Source organism: Peromyscus eremicus, chromosome 16_21 (assembly GCF_949786415.1).
Source record: "Peromyscus eremicus chromosome 16_21, PerEre_H2_v1, whole genome shotgun sequence".
In the NCBI taxonomy this organism is placed as follows: domain Eukaryota; kingdom Metazoa; phylum Chordata; class Mammalia; order Rodentia; family Cricetidae; genus Peromyscus; species Peromyscus eremicus.
The window spans coordinates 7,882,761-7,901,221 of record NC_081432.1 but is presented as its reverse complement, the minus strand read 5'-3'; the positions used below and the strand labels follow the sequence as shown (position 1 = coordinate 7,901,221).

At 51.1% G+C, this 18,461-nt stretch overlaps 1 protein-coding gene across 1 annotated transcript in view; it reads right to left on the bottom strand.

The window, feature by feature from the left end:
* The window catches only part of Pde9a (phosphodiesterase 9A), a 90,552-nt gene that overhangs the window by 55,733 nt on the left and 16,358 nt on the right, over positions 1–18,461 (bottom strand). The window contains exons 2-3 of the mRNA XM_059244070.1: positions 4,988–5,058; positions 2,850–2,927 (exon numbers count right to left, since the gene is read on the bottom strand). Coding sequence (XP_059100053.1) covers positions 2,850–2,927; positions 4,988–5,058 — 149 coding nt within the window. The remainder of the gene's footprint in view (positions 1–2,849; positions 2,928–4,987; positions 5,059–18,461) is intronic.

Here is an 18,461-nt window from a genome sequence, read left to right as displayed (position 1 = left end):
TCCCTTCCTCGATGCTGTTAATATAATGTAAATGACATAACCCCTACCCCCTCTGGAGCTGATAAATGGCCTTGGACTTCCACAGCCTGTCTGTTCTGCAGTCTAGCGGCCTGGGCACTGGCCTTCTTTTATGACGCTTGGGGAAGGCAGCAGCCTGGCGCCAGCTGGCCATCGAGGGCCTGTGTGCTGAGCAGAGGGATGGCTATACAGCACTCCTTGCTGGGGCCTGGTTTCTTTACCCAGAAGAAAGCTGCATGTCTCACAACTTGGCTAAAATCGGAAACCAAAGATGTGTTTGTGTTATGTCAGAAATGTGCGGTGTCAGTTCTGGGTCCCTCCTCTCTCTCCATATGCTGTGCCATATGCCCCCCTCTCCTCACACCAGCTAAGCATCTGTTCCTCTTCCCCGGCAAGAGAGTAAGGGCAGGGTCTAAGAGGCAGCAATGGAGAGCTGGACACTGCCAAACCTAGAACATTCCTTGGTCAGAGAAAGGAGCCAGATGGGAAAAGGCCCTCTGAGGGCAAACCTGTAGCTCCATTTGGACAGATTCCAACACGTCTGTTCTCACTTATTGGTCCTGAGGAACAGGCCACTCACTCATCACGTCTTGCCAGCTCCAAATGAGAGTGGAGGCCGATTGACCTTCCATCTTGTCACTGTGATTTGGGGTTTAAAACAGGTGCAGAAAAAAACAGCAAGAAAGCATGAGCGGTGGGAAATGGAGACAGCCACCCATTTGACCAGGATGGAGGTGGCTGGTTAGAAACCTCTGAGACTTGGGGAGTCATGGAAAATCCATCCTATGAACAGGACACAGGAAGGCTCCAAATGTGTGGATGAGACCTGGCCCCTTCAGCCCAATCCCTCCCACCAGTGGGAGGCTGAGACTGGAGGAGGGGACCATGCACAAGCTGAACAGTTGCATGGTCTTCAGAGGTGGGGAAAGTTTAAAACATAGACACAGACAGCACATGTGGCCACCTGGAATGGCGGGGAGGGGGTGGGACTGTGCTTGTGAGGCATTGGGGGGGGGTGTCACACAGACCAGAGAGTCTATCCTGTACCCACTGAGAATGGTACCAGCTGGGATCAGAGGACAGAATGTTCTGGCACAAGCCCAAACCTAGGTCCAGAGTAGTTTCAGTGGTCCCCCTCGGCAGGTGCGTCTCACCCCAGGCTACACTTTACAAAGATCTGGATCAATCACTCATAGAGGAGCCTGTGAGTCAACCAGGTCCCTTTAAAAGATGTCGCTAAAGCCAGGTATGGTGACGCACACCTTTAATCCCAGCACTAGGGAGGCAGAGGCAGGCGGACCTCTGTGAGTTTGAGGCCAGCCTGGTCTACAGAGTTCCAGGACAGGCTCCAAAACTACACAGAGAAACCCTGTCTCAAAGAACAAGCAAGCAAGCAAACAAACAAAAAGATGTTTAGACTTAATGCACAGCACGGGCTGAAAGCCACTGTTCAGCTGACCTGGTCTCTACTGAGCCACCAGTGTGGGCCAGTGGATGCATGTCTTCAGGACAGACAGGCATGTCAAAGCACAAACAGGCATGCCTCTAGGTCAGCCACCCCCATGGAGACCAGGATGGGGAATATCCAGACCACACGTGTCATGATGCACATGGAGCCTGCAGCAACCACCTGAGACTCTGACAATCCCTTCCCAGCACACAGGCTCAGGTCAAGAGTCCATTCTGGTGGAGGAGTGGGAAGAAGCAAGGGGGAGACGGAAGTGTAGGAGAATGTGGAGGCCCCGGAGACAGCACACTTACACCTCATCAAGTGCTGTCCACCATGCCTATGCCTGCTACCTCCCCATCTCCATCCATCCATCCACACAGGCACCCCCCGGACACCTAACCCACAGCGTGTGGCCACCACCAGACCGAGGTCATTTAGGTCTAAGCCCACAAATGTATTGTTCACGTCCCTGCCTCACCCAGCCTTCTATATACCTTGCTCCATCTTCCACATCTACACCCCTGTAACCCCAACACAGCACCAGACACCTGTCCAACCTCATGCATCTCCATCCCTCTCTGCATCGAAGAGGTGGTTTCCAGCATCGCACAATGCAGTGTTTCTTCTGGACATTTGGATGCACATGTGTGTGCGTGCATGCGTGCGTGCATTTGTGTGTGTGTGTGTGTGTGTGTGTGTGTGTGTGTGTGTGTGTGTGTGTGATATGTGGAAGTCGGAGGGCAACGGGTTCTGGGTTTGAACTCATGTCATTAGGCTTTGGCTTAAACGCCTCACCAGCTGGATCACCCCGCCAACCCCAGAAGCTGCATTTTAAGTTCTCTGTTTGGCTGACTCGCCCATATGACATGGAGACTACTAGGGACTTTCTAGGCCACCTGGGAAAGTGGCATCACTGACTCAAAGGATCTGTTCCATGTCCTCCCTGAGGGTACAGATAACTGGCTCCAGCTCTCCTACTCATTTCAAAGGTAGCCACTGGCCACCCTTGACCTTCTGTGCCTCAGCCTCCTTCCTCCTATGCACAGAATTTTCCAGCAAGGGCTTAAGTGGGGAGACAGGGTCCCCAGGAAGCCCTAGTTCTCCCAGAAGAATCCCTCAGGCTGGAGCCATGTTCCTAGCCTAGTTCCCGTTCTTCAGCTTTCCTATTTGCACACGGCCTTCTCATGGGGCCCCTCTGGAGAACGGAGCACGGTTTCCCAAGAAGGAAGGAGCAAACCAAGCCTCCTCCTCCTGCTTCCCATCTGCCTCTTCCCCTCTCTGCTGAAACTTCACACTTTTCAGCAGTAGTAAACAAAACCAAATTGCAAACTCCCTGGCACATGGCATGGAAGCATAAGACACCCCAGGAAGAGATGCTTACCGCTCTGAGTTCGCAGGCATGGTGGGGTCGATGGAGACCATGGCGTCATCCGTGGTCAGGAGGGAGATGGTGGTGTTCCTGCAAAACACTCATGTCAGTACTGCCCCCTCTATTCACTTGCATATGGGCCTCACGGGGCAGAGCCCAGAGGAACCAGGCTCTGAGAACTGGGGACCATGTGTCCTTGGCTAAGGGCGGGCAAGGGCAGCAGGCTGTTCCCCACCCTCCCTTAGCAAATCAAGTGAAAAGGGTAAGTGTATTCATAGAGCCTGCCAAGTTTTAAATAATTTAAAGTGGGAATTGGAGCAAGGCTAATTGATTGAGTTGGGAGATTAAGGAAGCTGTGGTGCCCCCAAAACTAACATCGATCTGAGACAGGAATCATTGTTTGCTTATCCCGCTGTTCTGGACCCTGGGAGAGAGTCCCCTGAGCCGGTCCCAACTCTTTTCCACAAGCGGACTTAAGTGGTCAAAACCAATTTTCTCCCCAGCTTCTCATCTTTGGAGCTTCTGATGAGCTGTGATCCTCAACTCATGTAAATGTAAATTATTATTATTATTATTATTATTATTATTATTATTATAGTATTTTAATTTGTGTGTCTAAGGATAAGTGTGGGTGCATGAGGTCAGAGGTCAACCTCTATGGCATTCTTCAGGCGCCATCCACCTTGAATTTTGAGACAGGGTCTCTTACTGGGACTAGGGCTTGCAATTCAGGTAGCCTAGCTGTCTAGTGAGAACCCTCCAGATCTGCTGTACCCGCCTCCTTAGTACTGGGATTACAAGTGTGTGCCACCACACCTGGCTTTTTATGTGAGTGTTTGAGATTGAATCAAACTCAGGTCCTCACACTTGTGCAGCAAGGACTTGACCCATGGAGCCAGCTCCCCAGGGGCTTGTGAATTCTTCAAATCAGTACAATTAGAAATGAGGCCCCAATCTCACAGTGTAGTCAAGGTAGATGTGTACACTGCCTAGGTTTTACAGTTCTTAATACATGCTGCCTAAAGCTGCCGGTCTGGTGGCTGCTTTCACTCCACTGGGTCATCTGCTGTCGCCTCCAGATTGTCGCCTTTATCACGTCCTCCGTAGGTCCTTTTCCTCGCTGGCTTGCGAAAAGCTTTTATCACCTTTCCATCCCTTCCACCTCCACTGACCCTGACCCCAACTTTAAAGTGATCTGCACCCAACGCCACACCCAATCAACCTTTCTTTTCTCTTATTTACTTCTTTAGTGGTCTCTGAGACAGGGTCTCACTGTGTAGTGCGGGCTGACCTTTAACTCACAATCCTCCTGCCTCAGCCTCCCAAATACCGGCATCACAGGCACATATCATCATGCCTGGCCTTTGGTCACCCTTTCTAATGGGAAATTAGGTGTTAAGATGAGCCGGAGTATGCCTTAACCAAAATGCTCAGGAGCAGAAGTGTATGGGATTTTTTTTTTTTTTTTCCAGATCTTAGGCTACCTGAAGATATGGCATGAGATATTATGGGAGCGGACCCATGCCTAAACATGCAATCCATGTCTTTCACAGAGTGCTTTGATTGACATATCACACTAAGTCGAGTAAGGCATTCTCCACTTTTGGTGTTGGGTCAGTGCTAAAACTGTTTCAGATTTTGGAGCACTTGGGGTTTGGGGACTAAGGACGTTCAGCCTGTAATTAGAAAATTCCCATGCTAGTACAGACTGGATTTAGGAAAGAAACTGTGGGGGGAGTCTGAGGATTCTGTAGGACAGGCAACTGCTTTGAACGCATCTCTTGAAGCCAGTCACGTGTCGAATGCTGCTGGGGACAGCACCCTGAGAGCAAAGGCGCTTACATTAGTTATTTGAGGCTGGAGCAACTCCGAACGCAGCCGTTTTTCCTTCCTCAACAGTGAGTGAGCACGTGGAAGGAAAAACCCACCTCTCAAGAGGGGACTCGGCTGCGTTCAACCCAGCGGCCGGACACTGCTGCTGGGGAGGTGGGGCCAAGCTTCCCGTGGGGTATGTCTCACTGGTTTGAGGGAAACCACGGTAGAAGCCTGGGGGACTCCTCGGCACTGATCCCCACTTGCCGCCTCACCTTTCTCCGGTCCATTGCAGGGATAACACAGTCCTCATCACAGGGCACACGGGGGAAACTCACCGAGGCAGGCCGGTGGCGATACAGAACAGGTCCATGATGTCGCTAGAGTTGCAGTATTTGCTGAAGACCACCTGCAGAACACAGAAGGCAGGCTTGGGAGTTGGCTCGGTGAGGAATGTGCCTACTGTCTAAGCATCAGGACCCGAGTTCAGTCCCTAGAACACATGTACATAGCCAATGTTGTCACATGCTTCAGATGCCAACACCAGGATGGCAGAGACAGGAGGATCCCTAGGGCTCACTGGTTATCCAGCTTAACCTACATGGTGAGCGCCGGGCCAGTGAGAGACGCTACCTCAAAAAACAAGACGTATGGCTACTGAGGAGTATCAGCTAAGGCTGACCTCTGGTTTCCCACACACAAGTGCACACATGTGCATCTACAAATGCATGAACACACATGTGCACAAATCCATTTACACACACAAAAAAAGCACAAATCACCCACACAGTGAGGTAGCAGAGCGGCATTTGGTTTCCATGGAGATGCTGGGTTTCATGTACTACTTCCTGGCTGTTTAGAACCGATGTTTACTTTTCAAAACTGTGGGCTCTAGGATGTCACATGGGCATCTTTTCATTGGATCAGTGTATATGGATTGTGGAAAAGCTTCATTCCTCTGTGAGGCAAAAATAAATCATTCTCCTGCTTCTCCACGCCTGCAGTGGCCATGGCTGTGTGGGGCACAAAACTGAGGATGGAGTTTCAGGGTCTCCCAGCAGGGCTCGTCTTCAGTCACCTCAGAGTTGTGATGGGAAAAGCAAATTTAAGTTTACTGGTTTAAAAAAGAAAAAAAAAAAGATGGCCTTTTTAGTCTTTGGTGGATGAGGATCTGGGGCTGAATGACTAGGTCACAGGGGGCTCAAATGACAACAGCTGTGAACCACTGGTGTCACAGAAAAATACAAACTGCATGTGTTGTGACTCTGCATGCCACCCAGCATCCAGCCCTGGCCCCGTGGGACAGAGAGAGCTTGTCTTGTGTGGGCATGGTCAGTACAAGAACCCTGACGTGAGTGGGTCTCAGCTCTTCTTCACTGGTAATCACTCTCTCATCAATAATTGCCAATAATTCAAACTTTATCATAGCTTTCTTTTTCCCCTCCTTCTCTCCTTTCCTTCCTCTCCTCTCCTGGGGTTCGAACCTAGGGCCTTGCCTGATGGAGGAGAGTGGTTTTACCACTGAGCTACAGCCCTAGCCCCTTTGTGAGACAATGTTGCACTGTGTGGCCCAGAATTGAAATCCCCGGTCTCCAGCTCTGGACTGCTGGGATCACAGGCACCCTTAACCCCACTTTCACTCAATAGACACTTCCCTTGGATGCTTCTTCCGGCCTCACCGCAGTAAATGCCCTTCGGTACTCTGCCCTGAATGTGGGGGAGGACCAGGGCTGATAAGAAGGCTGTTACTTTTTGATGCCCTGGCACAGTCCTTTTTAGCTAAGTTGCTTCTTGCTCTACTTAGAAACGGTGAAATACAGCAAACAGCTGACTCTCTCCCATGCACTTGGCCTTTCCGTGACTTAGGCCATTTCCTGCATGCTGCCCGGCCAGCAATGATACAAAAACTCCATTTGTTCACGCCTCGCCGATTCTACCCTTTGTATCAGTACCAGGGGTGACAGTTGTTAGCTGTGACCCGCATCATCCATCGGTGCTGTCCCCATGTCTCAGCTCCCTCCTGAGGATGCCATTGCAGCTCATCTCTGGTCACACCCTGATTCTTGCAGTAGCTTCCTCCCTGGCTCAGTTCCTATCTATGCCATACCCCTGCATGGTGTCACTTCTTTGCAGAGTCCCTGTTAGTTCCTGTCTGTCACCCACAGGAGAGATCCAACTCTTTGCTGGGCAGGTAAGGTCCTAGGGCTTGTCCCCTTCCAGCCTGTGTCCTGGTCTCATGGATACCCCTCTCCTAGCCCCCCTGCTCTCTCTTCATCCTGCTATTTACACACAGTAGCAGCATCCTCAGTCCCTACTGTCAGCAGAATGCACCCTTACCCAGTACCAGCCTTGTTTCTACCATGACCACTTCTGGTATAGGCCTCTGAGCCATGCTTTATCCCACAAATTTTCTGGCACAGCCAACCTGGGGTCCCAAGTCAGCTTGGGGTTCTAGCCATTTACCCATCAAGGCAGATGGGGTCTTTCTTATAGCTCACTCTGCCTGTTCAGTTTGGTTTTTGAGGTCTTACACTCGTTATGAGCTGGAAGTGGGAGGAGGGAGGCATGAAGGCCCTTTCTTTGATAGATCTATTGGGAGACTTTGAAAAAGGGGTGGAGGGAGGGGTAAGAGGCTTTTCAAAGTGTGTCTGCAGTCAGAGACGCAATGGTCCCTGGGTCATCTCAGGAACACCATGCAGAGGATCCATCCGGGTGAGGCAGGAGGACTTTGCTTTTCCTGGGCTCAGAGGGGGGTCCTGAGGGGTGGGGAAGGCTACAAGATGTGGGATATGGTGCTATCGGCCAGCTATCCCTCCAGCTCCCCATCTCCTCTGCATCAACGCGGAAGGTACCATGTGGCTGGGAGGGGCTGCTCCAGAACCCCCAGAACCCACAGAGCTGATCCTAAAGTTGCATCCTCTCTATAGCCAAGAGCCACTGATACCAGGCCTCTTAGGGCCCATGTGGTGTCCAGTGGGGCTCTCTGCTCTCCTAGTTCCTGCTTCTGTATGTCGGAAAAAAACTCCCTGACTTCTTTTGTTCTTATTTTACACTTATTTAGTTGTGTATACACATGTATGCCATGGTTGAAAGTCAAGCCCCTTTACCTGATGAGCCATCTCTCGGGGCCTCACCCATTTCTTTGTGCCTCCATTTTAAGTTCTGTGGAATGGGCCCACAAAGGCAGCAGCTGTCACCCAGTGATGGCTTAGCCCTGAGGGACACTCCTTGAGGTTCCACTGTCAAAGTTTTGTGATTCTGAAGAAGTTCAGAGGCCACAGTGAAGGACCGCACCAAACTACAGACCCAAGAGTTGAGTCCAGAAGGCCTCCATGCCTGCCTCCACAGGCTGGAGGGCTAATCAGGATGCCCAGGACTCCTGTTCACTGAGAAACAGCATGGCGAGGCTACCGAGCACGCCCATCAGTATTCGCCGCAAAGGACAGTGTGAGCCCCAAGGATGTTTCACCCACATGCTCCTAGTCCACCAAGAAGCCTTTTCATTTCTTCTTAAGCCTTTTAACAAACAGGCAGGGTTTTTGCTTTTTTTTTTTTTTAACTGAAATGAACCATTTTAAAATAATATCTGGTTTTTCCTGCCATCTCCGCCTCCTCCCCAGATTCAGGAAGTTGTATTAAATAGTTTTTCCTTTCCATGGCAACAGGGTTATCTGCAGAGGTTCCGCCAGAGCAGTAGGCGATGCTCAGTGAGCCCGGGCTACCATTATGGGGTCAAAGCTTTGAATTTCCTCTGGGGGTGGGGAGTGGCCTGCTTCTTGGGGTCACAGTCATCCCAGGGAAAAGAAACACCGTGGTTTCTGGCAGACCAAGAGGCTTGCACTGTCCTGGTGTTTTTGAGAAGAGGGGTGTTCACCCAGATTTATAAGGACTGCTGATGAAATGTGAATGCTTGGGCTTCCAAAGCTAGGACAGCAAAAAAACTGAGGCTTTTCAAATCTGAAGGGAAAAGTCTCAACCAGAGATAGTGGCCTATGCCTGTAAACCCAGCGTTTGAGAGGCTGAGGCATGAGGATCATGAATTTGAGACCAATCTGGGCTACACGGTAAGTCTGAGACTTGCCTGGGCTATGTGAGACCTGGCCTCAAAAGAGAGAGAGAGAAAAAAGGAAAGGTAGATGTTTTATTAATTTATTGATACTCATAAGAGATCTGCATTTCCCTGGATGGAGATGGAAGAGGGGGGGTTGTGTGGTGGGAGGAGGTGGGGGAGAGGTGCTAGAAGGGGAGAATGAGGGGGCTGCAACCAGGATGTAAAAGAAATAGATGAATAATAATAGTAATAATAATAATTTTTTAAAAAGGAAGGGTAAGCCTCCCAGCCCATCAAATGGAAGACCCAGTGGCACCTGACATCCTAGCTGCTCCTGTGCAGACAGCTGAGCCAGAGCCAGGATGGTACCTTTGTTCTGGGGCTGAGAACCACCTCCTGACTGCCCTTCTGACAAATGGTCTAGGGAGGCTGTACAGAAACTTGAAATGAGTAGAAAAGATTACACGGGGTGCCTCCAGCAGAAAGCACTTGTGAACCCACATTCCTCCACTCTGTGGCTATGTAAGCGTTTCTGAGGTCTCTTTTGAACTGGCTGCAGCATTAATTGAGCAAAAACCTTTGACACAGTGTCATCTCATGCAAAGGAGAGTCACGATTCTTCGTTGCTAATTAGTCTCCAGCAGAGCCAATGCCAGGAGAGTCTAAGTGGGAAGCAGCAAGAAGCCAGCGGACAGGGTCTGGGATGGCTGGAGTCACGAAACACCCAGCTTGGACCAACTGTCACTGGCTGCAATGTGTGGCCATGAGACCCTCAGGCAGCCTCATCGGGAAGGGCACAGGGCTGTCTGTCTACATGGCGAATAATTTTGGAGATTCTTTGCCCATTACCCAGAAACAGACAGCACAAGAAAGAAGTTGAAATTTCAACAAGATGCCAAGGCAGGCAGATTCACAGGATTTTATCCTGCCATCCAGCGTTCGGAGGCAGATCGGGGCTGGGGCTCATAAGCAAGCATGGAAAATTGCCCCCAAGTCTTTCATGTGGCTTGATTGGCAGCACTGTGGTATTCAAACACTGACCGGAGGAACAAATGAGAAAGGAGAATGCTTCTCTTCCCTGGGCACTGGTCCTTCTCTTTCTCAGCTGAGACCTGTGAATGTCACAGAGCGGCTTCGCCTGGGAGCCCGTCCCCCATCCTGTCTCCATACCGCCCACGGAAAAGAATACTTACACTTGCCAAGAGTCGGAGGAAGCCAAGCACAACCCAAAGAAACAGAGGCACTCAGACACGTGTGAGCTCCCATGGGCCCAGCCAGGGCTGAGGTTTCATCTCAGGCTACCCGACCATGAGGGTACACCCTGGCAACTACTGACCCTGGTTACTTAGTCTATATTCAAATCAGCCCCACTTCGGACCTTGATATAGACACAGGGCTGGATCTAGGGACTGAACCTTTAGCCTTTCTCTGCACTAGATTCTCTTATCCTCTGTAAGCGAGACTGTAGCCACAGGAGCCTCAGCTTACCATTTTGTAAATGGGCCAATAACACCAGAGCACCACTGGCCTCTCCAGGGGGTAGTGAGCCACAAGCAGAGGAAACCACTGGAAAGGAACCACCGAAGCATGGCTGGCTGAACACCAAGTTGAGTATCATACCATGTTGGTCACCCATGAGACTCACGGCCCTATCAAGATGTTGACTCAAGTCCCCAGGGGGCTCTGAGTTACCAAATGCAACCAGAGCATCTTCCAACCACAACTGTGCAACACCAGTTGTATTTCAGTGAGACGACAGTACGCACCCTGAAGGATTTCCAGGACCGGGGTAAAAATAAAAGGGGATGCAGTTCCTCTGTGCCCACAGCTTCCTGGGGTGCGGGGGAAGCGGGAGAGCTGCCCTTGACTTGGCAAACTAGCACTCAAGGATAGAAGAAGAGCCGCATATGGTGGAGCACCCATGACTTTGAATAGATGTTCTGGCCCAGCTCTGCGATTCTTGGGCTAGATGGTCTCTGTCAGGGGTGTGGGAACACAAGGTTGGGGGCAGGGCGGGGAGCAGGACTCTGGCTAATTGGCAATCAATGGCCCCTGTCAGCTTGGTTGGGTAGAGATTTTCTGATAAACATCCTGCTGTACCCCTTCTTCCCAAAACTTTGAGGAGTAAGATTTAGGGTGTCACTGTAACCAGCCCGAAAGCTCCAAGGCACAGAGTTCCTCCAACAAGCACTCTCTAAACATGCTCCCTAGAGCCCAAGACAGGCAGCCTTGGCACCCACTGACCCTGTCCCGTCATCACTCCATGGAGCTGAGCCAGGGGCCCCATCACCTCACCTAAGTTTCCCTAAGAGAGCTGGAGCTTGTAGCGATAGATGACGAATTCGGCGGGAGCACAGGACCACCAGGGGGATGCTCAGGCCTGGTATACAGAGGGCTGTGGGGTGCTGTGGGGGAAAGGGGCTGGAGACAGGAGGGTTAGATGCTTCTGATGGGGACTCAGGTGTCCTCACAACTGCCATACGCTCACCCAAGGTCTCCACAGATCTCAGCCCTCCCTGAAAGGACAAAGGACAGCTGCTGTTTGGTACCTGCAAGCATGGTAGCTGGTACACCAGAAGGGACAAGTCAGGAGACAGAATCAGTGAGAGGGGCCACACCAGGCCCAAGTGGCTTCTGGGCCAGAGTAAGGGCAAGGTGACTTCTGAAGCTGGAAAGACTCTGTCTAAGTGTCACAATGATTGGGGTTTCCCTTTTCCCTGAACGCCCCGCTCTGAGGTGAAGGAAGGAGGTAAGAGGGGTCTCTCAGGTTCTTGGTTCAAATCCCACATTGTGCTGTCTGTACAGGTCAGGAGAGCATTTCAGAGCGCCAAGCCTGATCCCCAGAGGACCAGCTGCCCCATGGGACCTGGAGGAGCAATGCTGATCCTGGCTGCATGTGGTGCTGGTACCTGCCTATCTTCTGAAAAACCAAAGCACAGAATGAAAGGGCTTCCCAGTACCCAGGAAGGGCATCTCATCAGGAAGGGCATCTCATCAGGAAGGGCATCTCATCAGGCCTCCCACCCCATTAACACCGTGTGAATTTCAGTACAAAGCAGGGCTTGGAGGGGTATGGAGGAGGAGGAGGAGGAGGAGGAGGAGGAGGAGGAGGAGGAGGAGGAGGAGGAGGAGGAGGAAGCGAGAGAGTGGTGAGCGCTGGGAGGTTCTTGAGTGGTTTATCTCCCGAGTGGGAAACAGGACCAACGCCATGCAGCCACAGCTATAGCCTGGTGTGGGTGCTGAGCAGTGGCTGCCCTCCCCCAGCACAGTGGGGGCCTGGGCTGGAGGGTTCTTTCAGCTGTCATGGGAAGAGGTAGCTTATGCTGGTGTCCATACCCCATTCAGGGCTGGGCTGTCTTCTAACTTGGCCTCTGAGGTCATGAATGACCCTGTCCCTGCCGCTGCTCACCTCTGTGGTACTGCAGAGATCTGGAGGTGCAATGTTAAGCCTGAAGATTCGTTTGGAGGCTGGAAGGGGCTGATCCAGTGAGGTTACTATTACCATCCTGCAGCTAAGCAGCATGCCACACCTGGGGGACTGGTGGACTCAACAGGCCCGGGTTCCAAGGATCAGAGGTCAGGCTCCGACTCTGACCCTCCCAGCCCTCACCTCACTGAAAGTGCTTCCAGACCCCACTCTCAACCCTCACCTGTGTCCTGGTCCAAAGCACCTATGATCAGATTCAGTGCTCTGCCCATGGTGGTCGGGTTGGAGGCCAAGCCTTGTTCTAGGGTGTGTGCCAAGGAGGAGCTGGCTGGGCAGTATGTGTGTGTTGTACCATTTTTCCCTGGCTCAGTTTGGATTTCTGGAGCATGCATGTAAAGATACATCTTCTTCCACACACACTAAAAATTCACATATGTGAAAACACTTTTTAAAAAGTTTTATGAAGCGCTGGCTTTAATTCCTGCCCTCCACCCTCAATTTTTGAAACAGGGTCTTGCTATGTAAGCTCTCATTGGCCCGGAAATCACTATACAGCCCGAACTGGCCCTTTTAACCTGACTGTTTGACCAGTAAGTGCTGGACAGAAATCTGCCCTAAGCTGAGACTTCTGGAACCCAGCCTGGCTTCCAAGGAGGGCAGCTCACATGTAGCTATTTGGGTCATTGATAAAAAGAGGGCCACACACGTGTATGAGGAAGCTTAGTATGGTGTCCTTGGATTTGGGTTCCAGACACAAAGTGACTTCTCATGGTCTCTGTCCCATTTACCCTCGATATTCGGGTTCTATTCATTCAAATAATGGCTGGCAATGGCAGGTATGGTTGTTCCCTCTTCCTGGCAATTAGGAGCCCGTACAGAAGAGTCAGAAACCCATAGAGAGGAGTCTGGGGCCCAGCGGCCAGCCTCTGGCCCTGCACACTTCTGCCGGTGTTTCCGCTGTGAACTCCCCACACTGAGGGAGCGCCGAACCGCTCATCTCCAGTCTGTCTGAAGCGCTTTCCCGCAGCCTCTGTGCACAGTTCTTGCTGGGGTTATGAGACGCTCCTTTGAAATGTGTCAGGCCCAAAGGAAACTCCAATTCCCCACACCCCAAAAGGCAGTCCAAATATCCAGCAATGAGCTCAACCCATACAGGAGGATTTCTGGTGGTTAGATAAAAGCCAGCATTCCTCAGGAACTTGTGAAACTGGTTCCCATTGACCAAAAGGAGTCATTTCCCTTACCTCCAGCAAAAGGGATTTATGGCTCTCCAATTAATATATACCTGTGGTGCCTATCAGCATATCAAGGTCCTGGCTAGCTTCCAGGCAGCTCCCTCAGTCCCTACTTGCGAGTACTTGTTATACATTTTAATGCCCCCTACGCCAGTCTCCTGGCCCTTCCCTCTCCACAGCTACTCACCCTTCTTATGACCCAGTTACTCCCACTATGGGACGCTCTTGCTGGTCTCATTATTCTTTCTCTATTCCCTCGATCCCTCGTTATTCTCCCTTCTCTTACGGGTAGCCCTGGCTATGTCCAGTCTGCTGGCCATGTTCAGTCTACTTCTTTCTCTCTGTGCTCTGGACTCTTCCACTCTGTGGCTGTTCGTTCTCTCTCTCTCTCTCTCTCTCTCTCTCTCTCTCTCTCTCTCTCTCTCTCTCTCTCTCAATAAAAACATTCCCCTTAACCACACCACGGGGCAGTCATGTCCGTTTATACAGACTGGCCTTAAGCCAGTGGCCATCAGAAACTGTGGGTGTCTAACACAGACCCGTGTGGTTCTACAGTAACAGAATTCTCCCAGGCCTCGGCCAATACGATGATAATCAAACAGCAGTTGAGGTTTGGGTTGAGTTGATAGGCTGGGAAACAAACCAAACCAAACTTAGTCTTAGCGGCATCCCAGCAAGCACCCCCTGGGGAGATGCAATGCCTGGGAACTTCCTCTGTGCTCCAGCTCGGCTCCATCAAGACACACCATCCCGCAAGGCTGGGAACCGGCCCATGGGATGGCCCATGTTACCTTTCAAAATCATTTAAAAGAAAATCCATGTTGGGAAAAATCTCTCCGAGGAGGAGCGGGCGGCTGTAAAACACACAGTTTTCTGTCTCACAGCTACCGTTACCCTGACGGTAGAATTTTTTAGTCAACTAACTGCCTTAGCAACAATTTTCACGGAGTCTCTTTGAACTCAGAGTAACAAATCTCCAGTAAGAGCTCCCTCCTAGGAATTCTATAGCCTTTGCCCGCCCTCCCCAACAGTTTCTCAGCTACTGTTGACCGAGGAGAGGCCCAGAGTGTAGGGGGACCCCCCCCCCCCCCCGCAATGTTCCCTTCCTCCTGCTGTTGGATCCCTCAGCCCCCTCTACCTCAGCCACCCCCAGACTCCTCCTGTATCTCCTATTAACCATCTGAAGAATCTTTGTTTACTCTCTAAACATGATGATGGCGTCCAGGAAGCGATGTCAAGCTAGTCCTGGGAACCTCCCAGCTGAGACGAGGAGCAATGAGGTCAGAAGTCAGCTCTACTGACTCCAGGGCACCAAAGCAAATACTAAAGATAATCAAACTGGTAACAATGAAAAATAAAAGGCAGTCCCCATGTGGGAACAACCCCAGTGCTTTCTGGGGCGACTGTCACTACATAACCTGTGCTGTAGAGCACTATTCTCCAAGAATGTCACGGCGCAACTGTAGTCACCAGGAACCCTGCAGACCTGGCCTATTAAGACTCTCTTGTAGAAATGAGAGAGAGGGAATGTCCTTAGACTCAGAGATCAGCCTGCCCCTCCCACCCCAGGCCAGCTGTACAGAGGTGGAAAGTGTACAGAGGTGGGGACTCCATCATTGCAGTTATGGGGAAGTTGTCATATCCACGCTGGGTGAGACTTTCAATTATGTGGCTCCCTTAGGGGGGTCACCCACACGCCTAAAGTAACACCCACCCACACTATGTGAATAAGAGTCACAGGATCGGTCCTTCACCTGTCATCGGTGCCTATCTTAGGGGGAGCAGACATTTGTTTAGGTCTTGGATGGGATCGGGTGGGGTGAGCGCAGTAAGCTGTGGGTGTAGTTATCATAGGGAACCCCTGATGTGATGGGACGTTATAGTGACTGGGAACAGAACCTGCTTGGGAGATTATGTGTAGAACAAAATGGGTCCAGGAATGATGAAGGCCTGAATCCGGTAGCTGAACCATGCCACCGTTAGTGCCTAGGATGTGTTACTATGGGTGGTGTATGTAAGACATCGTGCTGGGAAATGGCTCAGGGAATCTTGATCTCACTGTGCTCTCTACAGTCTCCAACAAAGCCACCATCATCCTCAAGAATGGGGATGACACTAGGGATGGGTTCTGAGGTGGTGTGGGAGACGTTAGCTAAGGAATGGGTTTCCACACAGTCAGAGGAGAGCAGTTTGATAAGGCTTATGTCCTTTGATTTGGAATTCCATTTCCAGGGGGTTGCTCTAGGGAAGTAACAGCAACCAAGAGCTTTGACCACACGCTGGCCCGATGACGCCCAACACCATTCGGGTGCCGCCTGTGGATTAGCTCATTCAATTGTCACAGCAAACTGGGTCACCTCCTGGGTTCATGCCCACCCCACTGCTGGTCACAGCAGCCCACCAGCAGTTTCACAGCTGGGGAAGCTCCTCTTGTGTAGTTTACCGGGAAAACATGGGATGAAATCCTGGGTCTCATGAACAATGAGACGGTTACAGCTGAGTACATCCCCAGACAGAGCACTACGAATGCGCCGAAACAGCGCCTCTGGAGACCATTTAATGCAACAGTGGGAACGCTGCTGAGAGGGAGCTGTGAGGAGAAAAAAATGATCAGGGATGACTGTAGGAGAAAAAGATGGATAGGCACACACACACACAAGTGCGCACACACACAGGCATGCACGCATGTGCACACACATGCACACTTGCATGAGAACCCAGCCAACGAGGCCATGGGGTGTCAAGAGCGGCTCCTTGGGTGGTAGGATAATGGATTCTTTTCCTTTCCTCCTGATGTGACACTGTATTGTCCCAGTCGTCTCCAATGAATATGTGGGGGCTTTTATAACCCAAGAAAAAGTGTCCTTTTTCTCTGATAAAGGACCAGGTGCAAGCAAAGGGTGCCGCACATATGAAAGTCTCAAGAGAGGAGAAAAGGTCTTCTCCATTTTGATTGGGAAAGAAAACTCTTTGGCATAAAGCCAAGAACAAAAGAAAATTAAACAGTTAACCAGAGGATAGAAGTTGGAATTTAAATAGCATATGGCTGGGCATGGGGGCCGTATGAGCAGGAAGGACCCAGAGAAAATCAGAAGGGAAGAGGAGTCTCACAGAGGCTCTGGGGTAGAAGGCACGGAATCCAGAGCAGGAATGCCAGTTCCTCCTGGAGGGCAAGCAGAGGCTGAGCGATTTTACAGAGACCACGGGCCTTGAGAGAGCCACATGCCTAATGACCCCAAGGGTGTGCAGACCAAAGGGAAAGAGAAGATGTCCCTAATGGTCACGCTGAGTTCAAAGAGGGAACCCTGTGGATCCATGCCCTGGTGCTCACTAGGAAGGTATCCACACATGTTCAATGTGCCAGAGACCTGAGTGTCCCAGGTGAGACTCCTGGCAAGTCATAGACCATAGTGCCCAGGCGTTCAGTTGGCTCCTGGCTCACAGAGCTAAGCAGCCAGGGTCCTTTTCGTGTAGCTTTATGGAGTTTTATTGAGAGTGGCCATGATACTCTGAGGCAAGGTGGCCCTGAGGCTGACACAAACCTGCAGCTGTCACCTGGGCCCCAATTCCAAACGCAAAGGTCACACGTGCCCTTCTTGGTTGCCATTAATACTGTACCGAGCGCTATCAATGTGGTTTGTAAAATACATGATATTACAGACACGGTGCCTGATGGCCTATATCTGCTTTAAATATTAGGGTGGGGACAAATCTGTGAGAAGAAAACGGGTCAGTTGTGAAGACTGTGCAGACTTCTGCCTTACACTCCCCAGCCATTAGGGCTGAGAAGAGTGGGGGGGTCTGCCTGCAAGGGTGGTCTGTTAGCAGAGACTTCTGGGACAGAGTGCATGTGGCTGGCTGTGCCCCACCTCAGAAGGCCCAGGGGTGGCCACACCTTTGCTCTTCTGCCTATCTATCTCTACAATGGCTCTGCCCAGGTGCTGGGGTTGTGCACTGGTCCAGGTACATGTATGGCAGAGAAGCACGTACAGGGAGATTGGGAACGTGAGTTCAGGTCGGCTTGACCAGCACAGAGGTCTTAGCTCTTCTGAGGCTCTGATTTTCCACGTGAAAAGTGAAGACAGTCCCATCTTGGCTACGGGCATGCTGTGAGAATTCACCCTAGCAAGTGAGAGCTTTTCATATCAACTGCTTGGCTGAGTGGCAATTATGATTACAGGATGGGTCATTTGAACCCAGGGGGTCTTATCACCTCAAAGACCATTTCACAAGCAAGAGACACCATGGATATGCAGCCTCAGCATGCCAGCCAGCATTTATGGAAGTTTCCATCAGTGTGGGACAAACGGAGGCCAGCTCCAGAATTCTGTTAACAAGGCTGTGTTTGCTCAAAGTGGCCCACTGACCTCTATTGACAAGTCATTGTGTCTTAGTGTCATAAGGACAGCAGATACTGGAGAGCAGAAGGACTCCTTAAGAACCATCATGCAGAATCAGTAAAATCCCAACTGCGGCAGGTGAGCAAACAGTATGAGCTCCCTCTAGGAGGGCTGAGGTCCCCTCTAGTTCAGCAAGCAGTTTCTAGATGGGGAGGGCCATCTCACAGGCCTGGATCAGCTCCTCTGAGCAACCAGCCCCTAGGCACATGCACAGGTCCTGGGAGCCCCCAACCCCCAACTTTCAGTGAGTCCCACTAGAGCACATCTTGTGCCACATGGTTTTATGCAGTATCACCATCTCTACCACTACCATTATCAACAGGTATCAGGGGCAGAGCCAATCCTCAGGCCAGAGACAGAGCAAGTGGACCTTAGGAGTCTGGTGTCATCATCAGCCCCACAGATAGAGGCACGGAATGATGGCCTAGGTACTGGTCCTGATGTAAACTCAACTCAACTGGCTCAGAGCTCAGGATGCCGGATCATGGGCTGTGACTGAAGCTGGTTTAGCTGCTCTTCACAGGGGAGGGGGGGGTCTCTCAGATTTGTGCTGTGTTGCCCCACCCATGATGGATGAACAGCTCAGGTCTGCCTGGCTCCCAACTGCTGGTATCCAATGCTGCATCCTCAGAGTGAGTATTGATTTAGCTCCTTCCTCCAAGGAGAATAAACCAATTCATGGTCCTTTTACTTTGTCCA